Source organism: Patiria miniata, unplaced genomic scaffold (assembly GCF_015706575.1).
Source record: "Patiria miniata isolate m_02_andy unplaced genomic scaffold, ASM1570657v1 HiC_scaffold_1, whole genome shotgun sequence".
Classification (NCBI taxonomy): domain Eukaryota; kingdom Metazoa; phylum Echinodermata; class Asteroidea; order Valvatida; family Asterinidae; genus Patiria; species Patiria miniata.
This window is the reverse complement of record NW_024037047.1, coordinates 12988666-13009571: the sequence shown is the minus strand read 5'-3', so window position 1 is coordinate 13009571 and position 20906 is coordinate 12988666. Positions and strand designations below refer to the sequence as shown.

Here is a 20906-nt window from a genome sequence, read left to right as displayed (position 1 = left end):
GTTTGAAGTTGGATTTGGCTGATGTGAAAATAGGTTTCCAAGCAACAAATCGCCATTTCGTTGTTGAGATAGACCGCATATTATTTGTTTTATAATAAGGTTAAAAATGCAGCGTCTGATGAAGTAAAGATAACCATTGATATTGTGGGGTAAAAGCATTCTTTATTCATTTGTACAAACGGTTACTCATGTACTGTAAATCTCAGTAAATTAGTTGAATCAAATTGTGAGACAGTAAAACCATTCGTATAACTATTACAATCACGTTCCGCCTATTTTTCTAGTTTCTTTAAATATGTTACCCTCATGGAGCTGAAGTTAAAATATTGAAACATTTTACTCCAATGGTCCTTCAGAGCTGTTTGCAAAAGTTAATTGTCATAATCACATTAAACTTCCAAACTACCACACTTTTGTATGCTATTTTAAACCGAATGTTTGTAATGCAAAGTTGATTTTCAAATTAATTCAGTCACATTAATGCCAGTTGATTGCTGTTTATACACAACTGGTATTTGTTTCCACACTAGTTCGACTAGTCAAATCAAGATTTTATCGTAGGTCAACAGACCTTCATTTGATTGGGGTTCGCTCATAAGTCAGACGCCTCACAAGTCCGAAACTTCGGACTTATGAGGCGTCGGAACTATGAGGCAGCGGACTTATGACACGGTCCCTTTGATTTCACAGGAATACGGCTAAAATAACTCTTTCTAACATAAAATCATTACTTATTAATTGGTATTAAATATCCTTTCGGATATTACGTGTTCTTTTCTCGAATGTACACAATAACTGTGTTTAAGTAGTCACATATGGTGTGTCCTATTTGTGTTCGTCCCAAGGGAGACAAGCCTGACTGACCGACTGACTGACCGACCTACCGACCGACTGACTATCACAAATGAATTCGACTGGTTGCATATATCCCTTCCACTTGTTATGCGAAGTGTGCCTTTTCATATGTGTTTTATAGTATGTAATCCACGTGCTTTAGTCTGGCAGAGCTAGTTTCATGAACATTTTAGAAACATTTTTTTAGCAAGTAGTCAATTCGCAACGCCAATTGCGAGAGTGTATTTTCGCAACCTAACTAAAACAAAAACTAAAACTTATTCTACGACATATTTAGCCCTTCTTAATCTTCTAAATATAAGTTTGTGAGCTCTGGTATCAGTTTTAATAAGCTTGCATTGTCTTGTTAAACTTAAAAGATGTGTTATTTACATATAGGTATGTTTTGCACAGTACAGTACGAACATTACGTATTAGTTGTTAAACGGCGAAGGATGTTTTATAAAGTTTGCTTGAGTCACTTTCTGAAAACTTAGAAAATAGTTTATATCTATCCAGTGTATATATCGACTTAAACCCCGATTCTTCTATGTTCTCATTACGAATGCCATACATGTCACAAATACTAACATATTGAAACTACAGTCGTTAAACTTCCAGTGTACAGTACATCATTGTTTAAATATGGCACATCTAAGCAAGAATAGCTGTTGGAGATATTTATGTAGCCAGAAAGTGAGCGTAATATACTTCATTAAGCATGTGTTACTTTGATTCATGTTATCATGTACATCTGATTTACATAAAGGATTGTCTGGAAAGAGTCGTTGCAACCATTTATGTTGCTGTCGTGTCTGCTCAGCAGAAGCAATTTCAGAAAACAAACACTACATTTAGGCAGATTGCCAAAGTCTCAATGAAACTGCAACTCAATTGGGCAGCGTGGACACAGGCAACAAGTAGAAAGTTGCAAAGGGCTAGCAACTTGGTGGAAATTCTTGTGCTACTCGGTGAACAGAACAAGTTTATAACAGTGTTGGAGCAAAGGCTTTGACCCTCAAGGCCAAGGCCAAGGCCAAGGCTTTGACTCTCAAGGCCAAGGCCAAGGCCAAGGCTTTGACCCTCAAGCCTCGAGGCCAAGGCCAAGGCTTAACCCTCAAGGCCAAGGCCAAGGCCAAGCCCTGTTTTATGAAATGACCACTGATATAGAACTAATTATAGTCACATGAGTGACACATCATCACGCAAGGGCGGATCCAGAACACAATTTGGGGAGGGGGCAAAGAAATTTTGGTCCCCCCCAAAAAGTGGGTCAAAAAATTACGGCTTGGGCTTCGGGGCCCGCTTAAGGGCCCCGAAAAAAAAAATTGGATTCGAGATGCTCTGTGGTGCGATTTGAGGCAATTTCTGACCATTTTAACCGATGTTTTTTTGAGGAAAAGATGGTGGTGTACTCATTGCCTGCCTTTATTACGACGTCACATGAAAAAAAAAATGGTTTCGTTTTTTTTTTGGGGGGGGGGGCATGGCCCCTTTTGGCCCCCCTGGATCCGCCCTTATCATCACGAATTGCTCGTTACGAAGAACAACATTTCTTTAATTGCAATCAACATGCTCGCATAGGCCTATACCGTTTTATGACTGCACTGTGTCTATTAAAGTATAAGTTCAGGTCTTCAATATGGTTTAACTAAACAAAATAATGATTTACTTCTATATTGACACACAATTCTCCCAAGTGTAACAAAAGGGGGATCCAAGAAACTGATTTGGGAAATATTTATTTGCTGGCCCAACATGGTCAGAAATATCAGCATTATCTAAAACAGATACATGCAAATCTTTAGCACTTATCAGGGAGACATAATTATACAACCAATCAGATCTATTCCATAGTTATATGCAATTAAAGTGATCATCTCATTAGCCCCACAAGTGTACGGAATATTTTTGTAGCAAATCTACTACAATGGTAACAAAATGTGATGCTACAAAAGTTGAATTGTGCCCAACACACAAATCTATAGGGTGCTTCCCTCCTCCATGGTAATACGATTAAAATGGTAACAGCAAAATTTCGAACAGATTTATCTGGAAAATGCAAAAATCTATGGGCCTTGAAGAGCCTTGACTCAAAATTGCAAGGCCCTGAACCCTCAAGGCCAAGGCCAAGGCCAAGGCTTTTGCCCTCAAGCCTCGAGGCCAAGGCCAAGGCCCTAAAATCAAGCCTTAAGGCAGCCTTAAGGCCAAGGCCCAGCATCAAGGCACTACATCACTGGTTTATAACAAAGCATTTGGAAGGTCCCAACAGAGTGAAGTACCTTGATTCTATAATTCACAATGAGATTATAGAATTGATGGCCGAGATGGTTCAAGAAGAAATCAGTCGTGAGTTGACAAACTCGAAACAGTTATCCAACATGGTTAACAAATCAAAGGATATCAGCAACAGAAAAAAAAAATAAGTGGTGGTGAGATATGTTTATCAGAACTGCATCAATTAAGAGTCCCTTGCATTCATAAGACTACAAGAGTTGAATACCAGATATGTGCAAAAAAGATGGCTTAAGTGCCGTGTATGTTGAATAAATTGAAACATTGTTATGGCATATTTACAGCTGTTCGACATCAATTAGCGTGGACAGGAGCAGTTCAGAGAAGCGTTCGCCCCACAAATTTACTCCGTCATGGTTGACAAACCAAAAGGCATTAGCAAGAGAGAACAGCTCTCAGTGGGGGCGAGAGATATGTTTATCTGAACTGCATGGATCTATAAATAGTTCCTTGCTTTTTCGAGACTGCAAGAGTTGAATGCCAGATATGTGAAAAACAGGATAGCTGAAGTGCCGAGGAAATGTAAAACAAACTCAAAACATTATTTTGCAGTATATTTACAGGTGTTCGGCTACAATCAGGTGTACACTGTGCAGAAGCTTTTCGGAGAATAGTTCGCCCTACTGGCAGCATACATCAACTGCTCAACTACATACTAAATGTTGTCATAGTGGATGGTGTTAAGTGTATAAGGCTAGCTTATTATTTCTTCTGTACACTGAACAAGTAGTATAAGTTCATTTCGTTCCATACACCTTATGGGATATTTCTCAGGGAACAGGAGAAGCATGACAAAGATGCCAGCCACAAAAAATTAATACAATTATAAATACTCGATGCGTCCGTCCCGGTGTATCTTGATCTTGGGATCTTGGGGTAGGATCAGTAGCGCTTGTGATGGTCCGTAACTTGTCCGCCGCTGCGGTCCGGCCCTGTCGCTTCTGGTCTTCTGGTCAAAGGTTGCACTATTCTCAACCCCCCAAAAGCTAGGAATGTGGGCGATTCCTAGCTTGTCCAAGGTTTCAGCGGCTTGGCTCTCACTAGCTCAAGCTTAAAATATACTAATGCCGTAGGCTGGCTGAGCCCTCTCCTTTGGCTTCTCCGTATCAAAATTTCTCACAAATTATTTCTTAAAATCATCGAGGCTGGCCTCTGCCCTCTCCTCGGAATCTCATCTGAAAATCTGCCCCATTCCAAACTCGTTTTGCTTATAAACCTCGAGAAAAACATTTCAGCAATTCTACATACTGAGGCCCAAGAATTTAATAAATGCATTCACTTGGCAAAATGAATATTCAACACTTAAATTTATGCAAAGTACCAATACACTAACCAATGGCAACTCTACTGGAGTTGACTGCGCCATTCTTTGATGGTTCAATAACTGATTCTAGAAATAATTGGGTGTGGCGGCCCCAAGGAAAATAAATTGTGTTTCTCTAAACCACTTCAGTTTAACCGAACTCAGAAATTGTAGCCCCCTACAAATAAATTAGTGTTTGTCAGTTTAAAGAGTCATTTCGATTAAAAACCAAATATCACTTTGTGACAAACACTTTGCCAAAAAAACTTTCTTCCAACAAATTGGTCTTTCATAAAATCAAGCCTTTAACTACTTATTTATGAAAAAAAGTGTATCACAGAATATGTATTTTTTTTACTTAATTTGTATTAGCCTCTACACTGTACAGAATGACAGCAAAAACTTCCTTTTTCTTTTCCTTTACCATGTTTTTATCATCATCGCAAATCTGCCTAGGGAAAGGCATTGATGTTTTTTTTAATTATGTTTCAATAAATGAATTGCTCATCTTTGTGAAGTCCACAAAAAGGGGGCTTCAGCATTTGCATTCCTTTACCAAATAGTATCCCAGTGTACAGTTCGCTATCTTTTATAACCGATAATGGTATTTTCTTTTTCACGCTTTGTTTGAGGAAATCACAGAAATCCTTTGGAATGTCACCATGCAGTAGACAGAGAGTTTCTTTATGAAACCAGGCGCCGGCTCCATCACTGCCGGTGTCCTTTTTTACGCTACGAAACCCTGTAGGAGTTACTTTATACAAAGACAATCGGAGGTCTGCCAAAAAACTGACGTTTTTTCTGCAACGTGGCTCGAGTGATTTTGCAACTGCAGAAAACGCATCGTCATCAAACTGCTTATTTAGACGAAGATCAAGCTTTTTCAGCTTCGGAACGTTTTCAGGTTTACGTACCAAGTTGCAAATATCTTTCGAACTCAAAATTGTTCCCAGAAGAACGAGGTTTTCAAGCTTCGGTAGATACGACAGGCATCCAACTAATTTGCCTGATGCGCTTGTTTGGTGACATTCACCAGAACGGAAATTGGTTTTGGAAACAGAACCTTGAATTCCAGAACCCGACCCTTGAATACCCAGCGGCGGCGTTTTAGACTGTGCCGTTCGATCAGGCTTACTTGCGGGAAACGTTTCCTTCGCCCCCTGTTTGTGCAGTTCACCTGCCTGACACTCCAGAAACGCATAAAGCCCCAACGACTGCACGGTACGAAGGACACTGATGTCTGACTGGTCTGGAGAAAACTGAGGCATGTCTTTGTTTCTGGATTCTACTCTTTCACGCAACTTTGTCAGTGTTCCATTTTCTGAACACCTTTGCATCTCTTCAGTTTCCTGTATGTCCTCTTCCAGATTCAAAGGTAAAAAGTACTCAAAGTATTCCCGAAACTCTTCCCAGTCACCTTTCTCATCTAGTCGCAACAACTCAACAGATTCAACCTCCAAAGCAACACCTTCTGCCGACTTGTTTGCATGTTCGAACAAATACGACAGCATTCTGATTGTGTGACCAGAAACGCCTCCGAGACGAACTATCCCTCCCCCAAACAGGCCGGCAAACTTGGCATTCAACAAACCTTTGCAGTTTCCTTCAAAATTCAGCAGTAGACACAATTGGATCATTGTTTGCATACCAATGACATTGGTTGTTTCTTTGTCTTTGCAGTCTGCTATCTTTTGCACAAGTCCACTGCAAACCGTTTGACTCTTCCTACACGCAAACGCATATATATTTGAAAACGATTTAGCTGCACTCATCAAATCAAAGTGCTGAAGTTCAGCCATCCAGTTTTCATTTTGTTCAGCAGTATGAGCCAAGGAAAGACCAGCGCAGAAGTCCCGAAGTATTTCGAGGACGAAGTAAACATCCGTATCCCCTTCACAACGGACAAGACCAATTTCAAGTGACACGTCTAAGATTGCCTGACCGTTATCACACGAATTCACGAAATGTGCCTTGGAAAATGTAGCTTGACATTCATTTTCATACATCTTCGGCAGAATTACCTCTCCTAACTTTTCCAATATTTCAAGCTGTACCTTTGATAGGCCTGTTACGTCATCAAACTCCACATGTTTTTTCAAAGCCTCCTGTGATCTGGAATCATCATCATCGCCGCTATCACTGCTTCTCACAAACAAACATTTCACCAACCTGATAAACAAGTCACCCATAGTAGTGTGGCGAAACAGGGTGCCTACAGACTAGTCTAATCTATGAATTATGTATGCGCGCATAGGTCATTAATATTAATGGCGCGCGTAGACCAATCCGCAATGAAATATATGGCGTGATTTGAGCATCAATAATGCATGAACGCGCGTAAGCCAATCACCAGCGCGCATTGCCCAAATCGGGGCGCTTATAAAGCGGTGTTTGACACCGCCAAGCCTCTTCGTTCCAAGATGGCGACGGTGCTGTAACTGGAGACCTCATTGTGACTCATTCCTGCGATTTCGTGCTAAATCCTGAGGGTTATTCAGATTTAGGGACAACGTCCGATCGACATCCTTGGTGCGACCGGTGAGTTGGTGGAGTCTCTCAGGTTTTGTTATTGACTCAATTAACTGTCTATTATCTTGGAGAATTGGTGACAAAGATTTAGTCGGGATTTAAGACTGACTATTTTGTCTGGGTAATTAGTGCTAGAACATAAGTGGCTAGGAGTTGTGGAACTTGGTTGAGAGGCTAGTGGGGCTGCGATTGCTTGTCGTGGGTTGGACACCATTCGGTGGGGTTTTATGACTGAGGCGATCATTGCCGTAATAGCTTGCCTGACGAGTTACTCTGTGCCGCGTTCTGAGCACTTGTGAGGGTTACCGGTTTTGTGTGTGTGGGTTATTGCACATAAAGATTATATTGTGTAATCGTGTTGAGGCTCACCTTTCCTGGGTGAGGGTTATTGCAATTACACAGTTCAACCTGCTTCGACGCTGAGTCAGGTTGAGGGTTACCTTTATTGTGTGAGTTATAGGGACAGTTCAACCTGTGTGAGGGTTATTAGTGCTACTTCATTATAATTGTATTAGTTAATACACACGGTGCAGTTGACCGCATAAAGTTCATCTTCCTGTTTATATTGTTAAGTGGTGCAGTTGACCACGTAAGGATTACATTAGACTAAGTTACTTCAAAAGGGTGCAGTTGACCCTGGAGGTAACGAGTGAGGGTTATTGAGATATTTCCGTCCATAATATTTACCACCTCGTTCATTGTATATTATTGTAAATTATTGTAGTGATTATTGAACAAATCCATTGGTGATTAAGATTCTTGAATAAATCTCATCTATAATCGTCTTTGTAATCACTTGTCTCTGTGAGGGTTACTCAGTATCATCGTGAGGGTTACCAGGATCACTGCGAGTGTTACTCAGGTTCATCGTGAGGGTTACCAGGTTCGCTGAGGGTTACCTAGGTCTGCCGTGAGGGTTACCTGATTCACCTTGAGGCCTACTGTCGCTACCTGTGTTGCTCTAGTTCCATTCAATTAATTACTCAGTCACAAAACGGTGGTATATTTCCACCAAACGAACAGCCCCTAGGCTTAGTCCACCGTTCGTTAATTGTCCCCCCTTTCGTTTGGGTAGCCGCTCACCCGTTCGTTAGGCTAATAAATATTTTTGTGGGATAATAGGTGTGGGTTGGAGTCCTGGGATAAACAAGATCAGTCCCCTGGGTTCCGCTAGCGCCCCGGTTTCGCCACAAATGGTGTCAGAAGTGGGATCTTTTGTGATTGTATAAATTCAATTGTTGTAAGTTGTGAACTTGTAATAAAGAGAAATAAAGAGTAGTTGATTTTTTTGGTTAATGAGTGGACCTCATTGAGGTTCACTGTGAGGATTATTGGTGACGAGGTTAGCGGGTTATGTTAACCTGGGTCGTTACTGCTTTGGGTATTGTTTTGTTTGTTGTATTGTTGGTTGATGTGCGGATTCTGTTGGGGATTCGAGCGGAGTTGCGATCTTTGCGAAATACTGCGAGACAGCAACTGCCAATCCTGTTAAGAATCCACCAGGTGGTAGTCGGTACGCAGGTTTTGGTAAATTTGGGAGGCCCTGGACAAGTAGTCCCGCAGCCTGAATTTACTGGTGAGGTACCGTTATCGCCGAGTGGTCAGTGGCCAAGTGTAGTGAGTCTGGTGGAGACTGAGTTTCCTAGTCAAGAGGAAACGTCAGTATGAGTAAGGGCGGTGGTGTCACCTCGGTTGAGGGGGACAAAGGCTCTGTCCATGATGAGCTTAACCGCTCAAGAATGGAGGTTCAGTGGCTGAAGTGGGAGAGGGCTCGTCTCTCTTCGGAGTTAGAGGCTGTCAGAAAGGGGGCACAGCCAAAGATTGTGAGTGAGGTTACCCCTAAGAGTCGGGCTACGCCTCTGGTTGAGGTTGATTCTGAGATTAGTTGGAAGTTGCCGGAGGATACCTCGGGGTATGCCTCAGTGGCACGCGATCGTTCCAGTGTTGGCATGTCACCCAAGTTGGTTCCAAGGGACGCAAGGCACGCGGAGAGTACACCTTTGAGGTCTATTCCCACGCGAGGTCCTTGCACCAATCCCTTCTTGAACCGTAAGGAAGATTGTGCTAAAAAGGAGCGAGCTTTACACAGTGAGTTGCTGAGTTTTGCAACTAGTCCCGCTGTGGGGAAATCCAACAAGGTTGTCGATGAGGTTGACTCACCTGGAGTAGGCCCATGGCCTCTTAAAAGGGAGTCACGGTTGGTGGGTGATGAGGTGGGCGGTAAACCTCACGGTGGTAGGCCTCGCAAGCCTACAATTACCCCCGACCGATATAATGGTAAGGTTCTGTGGAACGATTATTACCGCCACTTTGAGGCGTGTAAGCAGGTGAATCAGTGGAGTGAGGAGCAAGCGACCGAATTCTTGGCCGCTTGTCTCCAGGGTGAAGCACTTCGTATTCTCGGTGATGGCTCGAAGAAGTTCACTTATAGTGAACTTGTAAAGGTGTTGTCAAAGAGATTCGGTCCTGGACGACAGGCCGAAAATTATTTGGTGGAGTTAAGGCACCGACGCCAGGGGCCTAAAGAAACACTTCAGGAGTTGGGCCAGGCAATCCGAGATTTAACGTTGAAGGCCTACCCTGAGATCCCCGAAGAGGCACGGGAGCGCCTGGGGAAGAATCATTTCGTTGATGCCGTGACTAGTCAGGTCGTTAGGGAAGGCGTTTATCGCGATCGCCCAAAGACATTGGACGAAGCTATACGTGCTGCCCTTGAGACCGAGAATTTTGAGAAGGTTGAGTGTGAGAGAAGGGCCGAAGTTAAACCTGTGAAGTTTACTAGGGCAGTCGACTCTGACACAGAGAGGCGTCTTCTAAAGTTAGAAGAAAATGCCGGTCAACAGACAAAGAAAATAGACCAAGTGGTTGAGCTCCTGACAGGGCTAACCCAGCAAGGTCTAGCCCAGGGCAACAAGGCGAGTTTTCCTCAGAGGCATTCACCAAAGCCTGAAAGGAAAACGCCTGGTGGGTTGAAATGTTTCAAGTGTGGTGAGGTCGGTCATTTCAGACGGGAATGTACCAAACCTCGTAAGGAGAAATGGGCACAGGGAAACGCCAGCCAGCCGACCGGTGGGCCCGCGGGCAGGCTGGGCATTTCCGAGGGCCCAAGAGAGGACAAGAGTCGGGGACAAACAAAGCCGCCGGTAGGCGAGGACCAGAAGGCAGAGAGCCAGTAGGCACTCGGCCAAGCAGTGGTACTCGGCCTAGGTATGGGCTGTTTGTTAATGGTGTTGTGAGGGGAGCAAAGTGTAGGTTCCTGGTTGATTCGGGGTCGACCGACACACTAATTAGTAGTCGTGTCTACCATAGAATTGCCAAGGAACAGAGGCCTGTGCTGGAAGCGGAAGAGTCCAGCATTCAACAAGTTGATGGGAGTCCTCTGGCTGTAATGGGCGCTGCCTGGGTGGACATACAGTTGGGTAAAACTGCTTACCCAGTGCGTGTTATTTTCGCTCATGTCAAGTATGACGGCATATTGGGCATGGATTTCTTGTTACCCACTGGAGGTAACTTAGATTTCCAACGCCTTGAGTTGAGGTTAAACGGGGACCGGGTAAAATGCACAAGTGGTGCCGGAGAACCGTTCGTTGGCAGGGTGATGGTGGCCGAAACCACAGAGATTCTGGCGGGCCATGAGGCTGTTGTGCCTGGTACTGTTAGCAGTATCGCTGAGGCATTGGGACAGCCGGCAATCATTGAGCCTGTGGAAGGTGGGGGCGAGTTGGCTCAGCGAGGGCTAATTCTAGCCCGGTCGCTGGTTCAGTCACAACCCGAGTCTCTCGCTCTGCGGATATTCAATCCGAATGAGGAGAGTCGAGTTGTTCGGCGGGGAACAACTGTGGGCACTATTGCAACAGTTGAAGTCGATTCGATAGTAGTTCCGGGTGAGGATCGTGGGTGTGAGGTCTATGGTGACATGCCGTCTCACCTGCACGATTTGTACGACCGGAGCAAAGTCAACCTCAGTGGGGAGCATCACGAGGAGGTGAAGGCTTGTTTGATTGAATTTCATGATGTATTTTCTTCTGGTGAGGGTGACATAGGGCGGACTGATGTGGTTAAGCACCACATCAGTACTGGCGATGCGAGGCCAATCAAGGAGAGGCCCCGGCGCCATCCCCTGTGTAATCAGGAGGAAATAATGAGGCAAGTTGGAGATTTGCAGCAGCGAGGGGTTATTGAACCATCTGATAGTCCCTGGGCTGCGAATGTTGTGTTAGTCCGGAAGAAGGACGGGACTAAACGATTTTGTGTCGACTACAGAGGTCTGAATAGGGTAACAATTAAAGATGCTTACCCTGTTCCTCGTATCGACGAGACGCTAGATGCGTTGGCGAGTGCAGAGTGGTTTTCCACTCTGGACTTGGCATCCGGATATTGGCAGGTTGCCCTCGATGAGGACGCCAGCCAGAAGTCAACCTTTGTGGTGAGGAACGGTTTATACAGGTGGCGCTGCATGCCTTTCGGGCTTTGCAACGCCCCTGCGACGTTTGAAAGGTTGATGGAGAAGGTGATGGCAGGTCTTCAGTGGGACATCCTGCTGATATACCTAGATGATATCATCGTGTTTGGCAAGACTGTGAGAGAAGAGATTGAGCGTCTGCGGGTTGTTTTTTCCAGGTTGAGGCAAGCTGGGTTGAAGCTGAAGCCTAGTAAGTGCTTTTTGTTTCAGCGATCAGTGGGCTATTTGGGACATGTTGTGTCGGCGGAAGGTGTGGCTACCGATCCTGAAAAGGTTCGGGCCGTGGCGGAATGGCCAACACCTAAGTGTGTCAAGGAAGTTCGAAGCTTTTTAGGCCTCGCTTCCTATTATCGGAAGTTTATCAGGGGATTTGCCGAGGTTGCTTCGCCTCTGCATGCGCTGACTGAAAAGTCGCGAGAGTTTCGCTGGACAGATGTCTGCCAGCAGGCATTTGAAGAGTTGAAACAGAGGCTGCAGACTGCACCCGTTTTGGCATATCCTGTTCCAGATAGTGACTACATCGTAGATACAGATGCTAGTGGAGATGGAATAGGGGCAGTTTTGTCTCAGGTCCATGAGGGGCAGGAGAAGGTCCTCGCCTTTGCGAGTCGTAAACTCAGCAAGGCAGAGAGGAACTATTGTGTTACACGGCGGGAACTGTTGGCGGTAGTTGTCTACCTCAAGAAGTTTAGACAGTACTTGTATGGTCAGAAGGTTCTGCTTCGAACCGATCACGCTGCTCTCCGGTGGCTCCTTAATTTTAAGGACCCCGAGGGTCAGCTTGCGAGGTGGCTCGAGGTGATCAGCGAGTATGATGTGACAATTCAACACAGGCCTGGGCGTAAGCATGGAAATGCTGACGGGTTGTCCCGGAAGACCTGCAAGCAGTGCGGTCGTGCCGACGTTGATGAAGCGACAGCGACCGTCGGGGCATCGGATGATGCCAAAGTGACCAAGACCAGTGAGGGTTACCATGAGGTTGACTCTGACTTGCCGATTCCTGAGGCGAGTGTGAGGGGCATCTTTGCCCAACCACACTTGCCTAGGAATGCAGTCAGAGAAGCACAACTTGGTGATCCTAGTATTGGGTGGATTGTTCGGGCAAAAGAGGAGTCGGGCAGTCGTCCCAGTTGGGAGACTGTATCGGCCGCGTCCTCGGCGCACAAGACACTCTGGTCCCAGTGGGATCAGTTGGAGGTGCGGGACAGTGTCCTTTATAGGAACTGGGAATCCGACGACGGGAAGTTGTTTAGGTGGCGACTAGTACTTCCTGAGCAATTTAGAGAGGTTGTACTTCAGGAGTTACATGGTGGTCGGACTAGCGGTCACCTAGGTGTCAAGAAGACTTTGGCCAAGGTGAAGTTTCGATACTATTGGCCGGGAATGACAGCGGATGTGAGGTCATTCATCAGACGTTGTGAGCTGTGTGGGAGGAGGAAATCTCCTGTGAAAAGGAGAGTTTCTCCACTCCAACAGTATTTGGTGGGCGAGCCCATGGAGAGAGTGGCCGTGGACTTGCTGGGGCCACTGCCCCGGAGCGATAGTGGCAACGTCTGGGTCATGGTAGTCGGTGACTACTGCTCCAAATGGATGGAGGCGTACGCTCTGCCTGATGCTAAGGCAGAGACGGTGGCTAACAAGTTTGTCAGTGATTTTGTCTGTCGGTTTGGCATTCCCTTGGAATTGCATTCCGATCAGGGGACAAACTTTGAATCGGCCGTATTTGGGGAAATGTGCAAGGTCCTTGGAATTTCCAAGACGAGGACCACGGCGTACAACCCAAAGTCCGATGGAATGGTTGAACGCTTCAACAAGACATTGGTCAACATGGTTGCGGTTATGATCGAACCGAGGAGGAGACAGCGTGACTGGGACGAGTGCCTCCCGTATGCAAGTTTTGCCTACCGGTGCACTCCCCAAGAGTCAACTGGCGAGTCTCCAAACATGATGATGCTTGGGAGAGAGACGAGGCTTCCAGTAGATTTGTTGGTAGAAGGTCCTACAATAGAGGACACAACGGCGACGGATTTCGCTCAGAGGTTACGGCAGAATCTGCAAGAGGCACATGGCAGAGCCAGGGAGTGCCTGAGGCAGAGTGCTAGAAACCAGAAGCGAAACTACGATCGCCGGGTACATGGCGAAGGCCTGCAGCAAGGCCAGTTCGCCTGGCTGTACAACAAAGCCAAGAAGAAGGGGAGGTCTCAGAAACTCGAACTGCGATGGGTAGGACCATATTTGGTGGTTAAGAGACTATCCGATGTTACCTACCGTATTCAGATAAAGCCTGGTGGTAAGGCTTTTGTAGTTCATGGGGATAGGCTCAAGCCATACACTGGTGAGAACCTAAAACCGTGGAAGTATGAGCCTGACATGGCTGAGGAACAACTGGTGACACCAGAAGAAACTTCTGATTGCACTGAAGTTAGCCACGAAGTGGCTGTTGTTGAGGAACCTGTGTCCGAGGTTCCGGAGGCTACGCTCAGTCATGAGCAACAGCTGAGTGTAGAGCCTGATCTAAGTGAAGAACCTCTTGAGGATCTAACTGTTGACCAAATAAGTAATGGGGAAGGGGAAGTGACAAGTAGCCCTGGGAGGACCCCAAGGTACCCCCGTAGGGAACATCGACTTCCAGTTAGGTATAGATAGGTTAGTCACCTCAAGCAGAGAGCGATACTAACCAAACATTTTGTCTGTTTTTTTGTTGGCAGGTTGAGGATGACTTTGCAGTGTTTCCTGTGTGAGCGTACATTCAACACGAAGCAAGGCCTCTGGAGGCATCGCAAGCTGGTGCACGGCCCCCCTGTGTATCTGTGCTGCGAGCATTGCGAGTACCGGGACAAGCGAAGGGACAACTTAACCCGACACGTCCGCATCTGTCATCCACAGAGCGTGGTTAGCCATCCCGAATTCAAGAAAGTCGGAATCATGGAGGGACGCCAAGGAGGCATCAAGATGCCGGTTTCCATCAACAGAAAGCTGCTTCCTGGGAAGTGGGGGCACGGGCCGCAAGCAGAGGCCCCGGCCCCAGCTACGGCGAGTCGGCCGCCGAGGAGTCCGTCTAGAGAGGCGGTTATTTCGCTCTCGCCCTGTCCCATATCACCCTTGGTAGGGCGCACATCATCACCCATCATCCGTCTCACCGGAAAGCCCAAGGCGTACCTGAGCCAACTGTTGGAGGCACGAGGTGCAGAGACGTCCAGAACCCCTGAATCTATGCCTCCTCTCAGCCCAATCACACAGGCTGGATCTGAGCTGGAGGAAGCCGTCGACGAGCCACCGGTGAAGAGGATGCGGCAGGCCATTGTTGAGGAACGCATATTCCGCAACACCTACCTAGATGGGAAACTGGTACACGAGGAGGTGTCTCATCACAAATACAAGAAGGCGGTGGACGCCAATATCTACGAAGTACCAAAGTAGGACAACGGGAGTACAAGAAGTTTAATGAACATTAATGACTCTGAAATTTGTGTACTTTTTGTGTGATTTTGCTTAATTATGCATGATTCTACTTATTAGCTCACCATGTTTTCCAAAGTGTTATATATTTTTTGTGCTTAAGGGATTTCGCTTTGTCTATTTTTATAGAGATTTTTTATAAAGTGTTGCGGACCACCATACAACCGTATGGCTTGTTAAAATAAAACATGTATATTTCCAAAGACATTGATTATTGTAAGTTAGTAAACTACCTCAAATGTGTACATCTTTTATTATGGTATAAATCACTTCTGACGTTAGGTAAACCTCAAGCGGTGGTTAACTTGTATATTATGGACGCTTCATTGTTATAATTGTATTAAGGATGTCGGTCTCACACGGCACTTGTCGTGTGGGTAAACCTCACACGTGGAATTTAGTTATATTATAATTGTATAAAATATATGGGCCCTGTTTCTTATAATTGTATTAAGCTATTTAATCCGGGACGGATTAAGCTTTGCTGGGGCCTGTGTGGCGAAACAGGGTGCCTACAGACTAGTCTAATCTATGAATTATGTATGCGCGCATAGGTCATTAATATTAATGGCGCGCGTAGACCAATCCGCAATGAAATATATGGCGTGATTTGAGCATCAATAATGCATGAACGCGCGTAAGCCAATCACCAGCGCGCATTGCCCAAATCGGGGCGCTTATAAAGCGGTGTTTGACACCGCCAAGCCTCTTCGTTCCAAGATGGCGACGGTGCTGTAACTGGAGACCTCATTGTGACTCATTCCTGCGATTTCGTGCTAAATCCTGAGGGTTATTCAGATTTAGGGACAACGTCCGATCGACATCCTTGGTGCGACCGGTGAGTTGGTGGAGTCTCTCAGGTTTTGTTATTGACTCAATTAACTGTCTATTATCTTGGAGAATTGGTGACAAAGATTTAGTCGGGAATTAAGACTGACTATTTTGTCTGGGTAATTAGTGCTAGAACATAAGTGGCTAGGAGTTGTGGAACTTGGTTGAGAGGCTAGTGGGGCTGCGATTGCTTGTCGTGGGTTGGACACCATTCGGTGGGGTTTTATGACTGAGGCGATCATTGCCGTAATAGCTTGCCTGACGAGTTACTCTGTGCCGCGTTCTGAGCACTTGTGAGGGTTACCGGTTTTGTGTGTGTGGGTTATTGCACATAAAGATTATATTGTGTAATCGTGTTGAGGCTCACCTTTCCTGGGTGAGGGTTATTGCAATTACACAGTTCAACCTGCTTCGACGCTGAGTCAGGTTGAGGGTTACCTTTATTGTGTGAGTTATAGGGACAGTTCAACCTGTGTGAGGGTTATTAGTGCTACTTCATTATAATTGTATTAGTTAATACACACGGTGCAGTTGACCGCATAAAGTTCATCTTCCTGTTTATATTGTTAAGTGGTGCAGTTGACCACGTAAGGATTACATTAGACTAAGTTACTTCAAAAGGGTGCAGTTGACCCTGGAGGTAACGAGTGAGGGTTATTGAGATATTTCCGTCCATAATATTTACCACCTCGTTCATTGTATATTATTGTAAATTATTGTAGTGATTATTGAACAAATCCATTGGTGATTAAGATTCTTGAATAAATCTCATCTATAATCGTCTTTGGAATCACTTGTCTCTGTGAGGGTTACTCAGTATCATCGTGAGGGTTACCAGGATCACTGCGAGTGTTACTCAGGTTCATCGTGAGGGTTACCAGGTTCGCTGAGGGTTACCTAGGTCTGCCGTGAGGGTTACCTGATTCACCTTGAGGCCTACTGTCGCTACCTGTGTTGCTCTAGTTCCATTCAATTAATTACTCAGTCACAAAACGGTGGTATATTTCCACCAAACGAACAGCCCCTAGGCTTAGTCCACCGTTCGTTAATTGTCCCCCCTTTCGTTTGGGTAGCCGCTCACCCGTTCGTTAGGCTAATAAATATTTTTGTGGGATAATAGGTGTGGGTTGGAGTCCTGGGATAAACAAGATCAGTCCCCTGGGTTCCGCTAGCGCCCCGGTTTCGCCACAGTAGGATCACCTTGGAAAGCCATCCAATCAGTCCAAAGAGATAACTGACAAAGAGTCGTTATGATAACGGGAAGACAAGCCACATTTGGGTGTAGAATGTTTGCATCTAGGTAGCTGAGAAAGATTGAATGCAATATTCGATTTTGATTTTCACAGCTGTTGTCGGATTTGTCACAACGTCTTTGTAACTCTGTATCGTCTTGTTCCTTGTGTTCTTGTGTTTCGTCATGACTTCCACTAGTTTGAGTCTGATTTTTGGTACAATTGCGACTGAATGCATCACATTGGCTTTCAACGTACGCCTTTGCACTTTCTTGGGTAAAACCAGTAATGGTTATGTGGCGCAGTTTATGATGTTTGCTAGTTTCTTCCGCAAACCTTGTGTGTCTTGCACCTACCACTATTTGACACCCCAAAAGACCTTGTTCCGTCACGATCTTCATGACGTTATCTATGTCGTGTGTGTCATTGCAGCCGTCAACAAGAATGGCCACTTCGTCGGGGTGCTTTGAACTGTATTCATTGATCGAATTTGCCCAATGCTTCGTGCCTTCTTTAAGCATGTATTGAACAACTGCTTGTCCAACATTCCTAACTTTTATGAGAGTTTTTGCCGGCAGAACAAAGACCATCTTTTTCTGACCGAGTACTGCGTGCGGCTTTTCCAGTGACCAATCAGATGCCATTTTGCTTAAGAAGGCAGTTTTACCACAACCTGATCTACCTTCAAGGAGTACATGACAACTAGACAATTCAGAAATACCGTCATCAAAGAGTTCAGACTCTGACTCTATTCTATATCTAGCTTTACAACCTGCAATAGATACATTGAGGTGCATTTCCAGTGGTGTGTATACATCATCCATCGCTGCGTAGCTGTCATCACCTGTCACCCAAGGCGTGATGGGCAGTCTGTTCATTTTCTCTGACAGAAACTCCCGGACCATCGTAGCGATCGCCGACCCGCTAAATTTTCTGGCAGGTTCTGTTAAGAAACAAAGAATACAATTTTGACATTCAGTGACAAGAATGGGACGAAGTAAACTTCAGCAAGTATGTTTAACTTCCAAATGTATACTCTCGTTTGGCGTACACACATATCTACACTGCGTGTATAGCAATGCCCGGAAAAACTTTAAAATTAAGAGACCTGCATTACTTGTGTAGTTTAATTTCGGTGATAGGAACTATGATAATATTCAGAATGGCGTCACCATCAATGGCGTACAATCAAGGAAACATCAATATTGCATGATTACAGCCACGAAAAAATAGTCGCGTGTTTTAACGCCACTAACCTGTTTTAGGAATTGGGTGGTAGACAACTTGTTCCAAAACGTGAGGTGCATTCCGTTTGCGTAGCTTCCACATCAAACACGCAATGATACACACGAGAACAAGTACAGAAAAACAGACAAGTGCAGCTATGATACCAATGTTAGACGGGTTGATGGCATCTGTAAAAGTCAACGAGATATGAATACAGCGGTAGTTAAATTTACATTGTATCATCCTCAGAAAAACCTTTTGAGAGAGTGTTTGTTCAGCTTGAGCCCCCCACCCCCCTTCCACCCCGAAGACATTTTTAGGGGGTACATTTCTTTTGTTAGGCCACATCACCAAAGTCAAATCGTTGGACTATTTTTGAATAGTATCAGAGGGGTGTAAATGGCGCCACTAACATCAAAATAGTACGTCCTCCCCCGATTATCGGATACATCTCTCATTTTATTTAGATACTTTGCGTAAATGCATTGATCACTTCATGGACCAAGTAGACAGGTTTTTCGTACAAAATTTAGTTGGAATGACCACAAATTACTCAGGGAATCTTACCTCTCACGATCACATCCACGTAGGACCTTCGTAACGCTTCACCATGGGAAAACACATGACACCAGAATCTGACAGCATTATTTTGAGAGCAGTTTGTTAGAAGGAGAGAACCTTCAAGTGTTAAGCCGAAGCACTTGTGGCCGTCTATGTCAGACAGCCATTTGAAGCCAGCCGGTAGATCTAGTTTGCCAACCACAGTGGTCAGTTGTGCATCAACAACACCAAATGACCAAATCAATGTGACTCTGCTACCTATAGGTACACCTTCAATGGCTGGACAGTGCAGTGTGAATTTGCTATCAGATTCAAATGCTATGACGTCTCCTTTAGTTGCGCTTCCTCCATCCAACGGAAACATATCCCCTGTGTAATACAACAATAACAACAAGTCACAGCCCAGTGTTTAAAAACAAGTAGTTTGCTTACCGCGACCAACGTCGTATACATGACAATTACATGAAAAGGAAAAAAGTCAAACCTACAATCAGAATTGTCCGAGATATAAACAATGTTACACTAAAGTCAAATGAGCGTGCAGAACAAAAATGATCCCACCCAATGACAGAAAAGACTGAACACTTACCAATTACACGGACTTCGACAAGTCCTTCGTTGGCTTCAGGGTTTGCAGAGCAGCTGTAGTTCCCACCGTCATCCTCATCAACAGACTTGATTACCAGACCGAAGTCAAGAGCAAGGTCAAACGATGGATCAGCATGAACAGTACTGGTGGGCACCGTGTAATTGATGAGGATATGGTGGCTAGAGATATCAACTTTAAACCATTGCACCAAACATGTTACATTGCCAGGTTTCCAAGTTGTACAAGGAATGATCTGCCTCGTTCCCTTCAGCAGGTAGAATGATGCTTCTGACGCCCTGAGAGGACCAAGTAATGGAGTCGCACCTAATGTACGTGAACAAAGATGAGATAAATAATGTTAATCTTTGATTGTAAATGTGCAGGCATCTATACTAAGATCGACGCTCTTGTTTAAGTTCAAACATGATGTTCATATTGATTGGCGATGCTAGAAACAGCGAAAATTTAACAGTTGTCTGATTATGATATTCACATTTGAAACTCTCTATAATAAACCATAATACCTAATACGTGGACATCTATGTAGCAATCGGTCTGTGATCCGTCTGAGTGAAACACATGACACCAGAACCTCGCTGCGTCATTTAAAGCGCCGACAGAATTCACTGTGAGTGTCCCGTCGCTGTCAATGCTGTAATCAACGCCATTTTGGAACTGTAGTGTAGCACCATCAGCAAAACGTGCACCAATGATCTCTGTATCTTCAATTATGCCTTCTCCCATTGACCAATACACAACGGATATTGCGTTTGGTGTCAGTGGAGTGCACTGACACAGTAGCGTCTGTCTGCCTTCTCGCTGCAATTTAGCAGTGGACGATGTGTACTTGGTTCTGGCCAGAAAAGAATCACCTGAACACATAATAATGCAATAAAAAGCTGTGTGACATGAATTCCTTCAAATGAATTAAAACAACTGTCAAAAATAAAAAAAAGACTTTGTTTTTTTACATCAACGTTGATGTACATTTCCAATGTTGTTTGTTTATGTTTTTATGCAGATGATTTTATTATTTGCTTGACAATCAAGCGATGTCGGCGAGTAATTTTGGTCTTTCTTATTATACACTCTAAAAACTAAAGTGTTCAATTCAACTTTATAAATAAAAACTTTAACACTTGCTAAGTGTGCGGTCAGCAACCACACTTTAAAAGTTGATTCAACACTTTCAAAAGTGTTACGAATTCCAACACTGTTAGAAAGTTACAAAAGTGTCGATCCCTTTTGCAACACTTTTCCAAGTGTTAAAAAGTGTTGGGATCCAGCATTTTGAAAATGTTACAACTACTATTCAGTTACCTCTTTACCCATTGCCAAGTGTTAAGAAAGTGTTGATATCCAACCCTTTGAAATTGTTGAGACAACTATTTGTTACCCTTTAAATGTGTTACTTTGTATGGAAACGTTAAAGGGACATAATACAAACTAAAAAAAAAAATTAAGTCATAATTATGACTTTTATCTCATAATTACGACTTAGTAATTGTTAAATCATAATCATGACTTATATCTCATCATTATGACTTAGTATTAAGTCATAATTATGACTTGCAACTCATAATT

General features: G+C 44.5%; 1 protein-coding gene across 1 annotated transcript; it reads left to right on the top strand.

Moving 5' to 3' along the window:
- The first annotated feature begins 6632 nt into the window (after nt 1–6632).
- On the top strand, nt 6633–14941 carry LOC119723510. Its single transcript, XM_038194207.1, has 2 exons — nt 6633–6970; nt 14132–14941. The coding sequence occupies exon 2, from the start codon at nt 14139–14141 to the stop codon at nt 14841–14843; it is 705 nt and encodes a 234-aa protein (XP_038050135.1). The 5' UTR covers nt 6633–6970; nt 14132–14138; the 3' UTR covers nt 14844–14941.
- The last annotated feature ends 5965 nt before the right edge of the window (nt 14942–20906 follow it).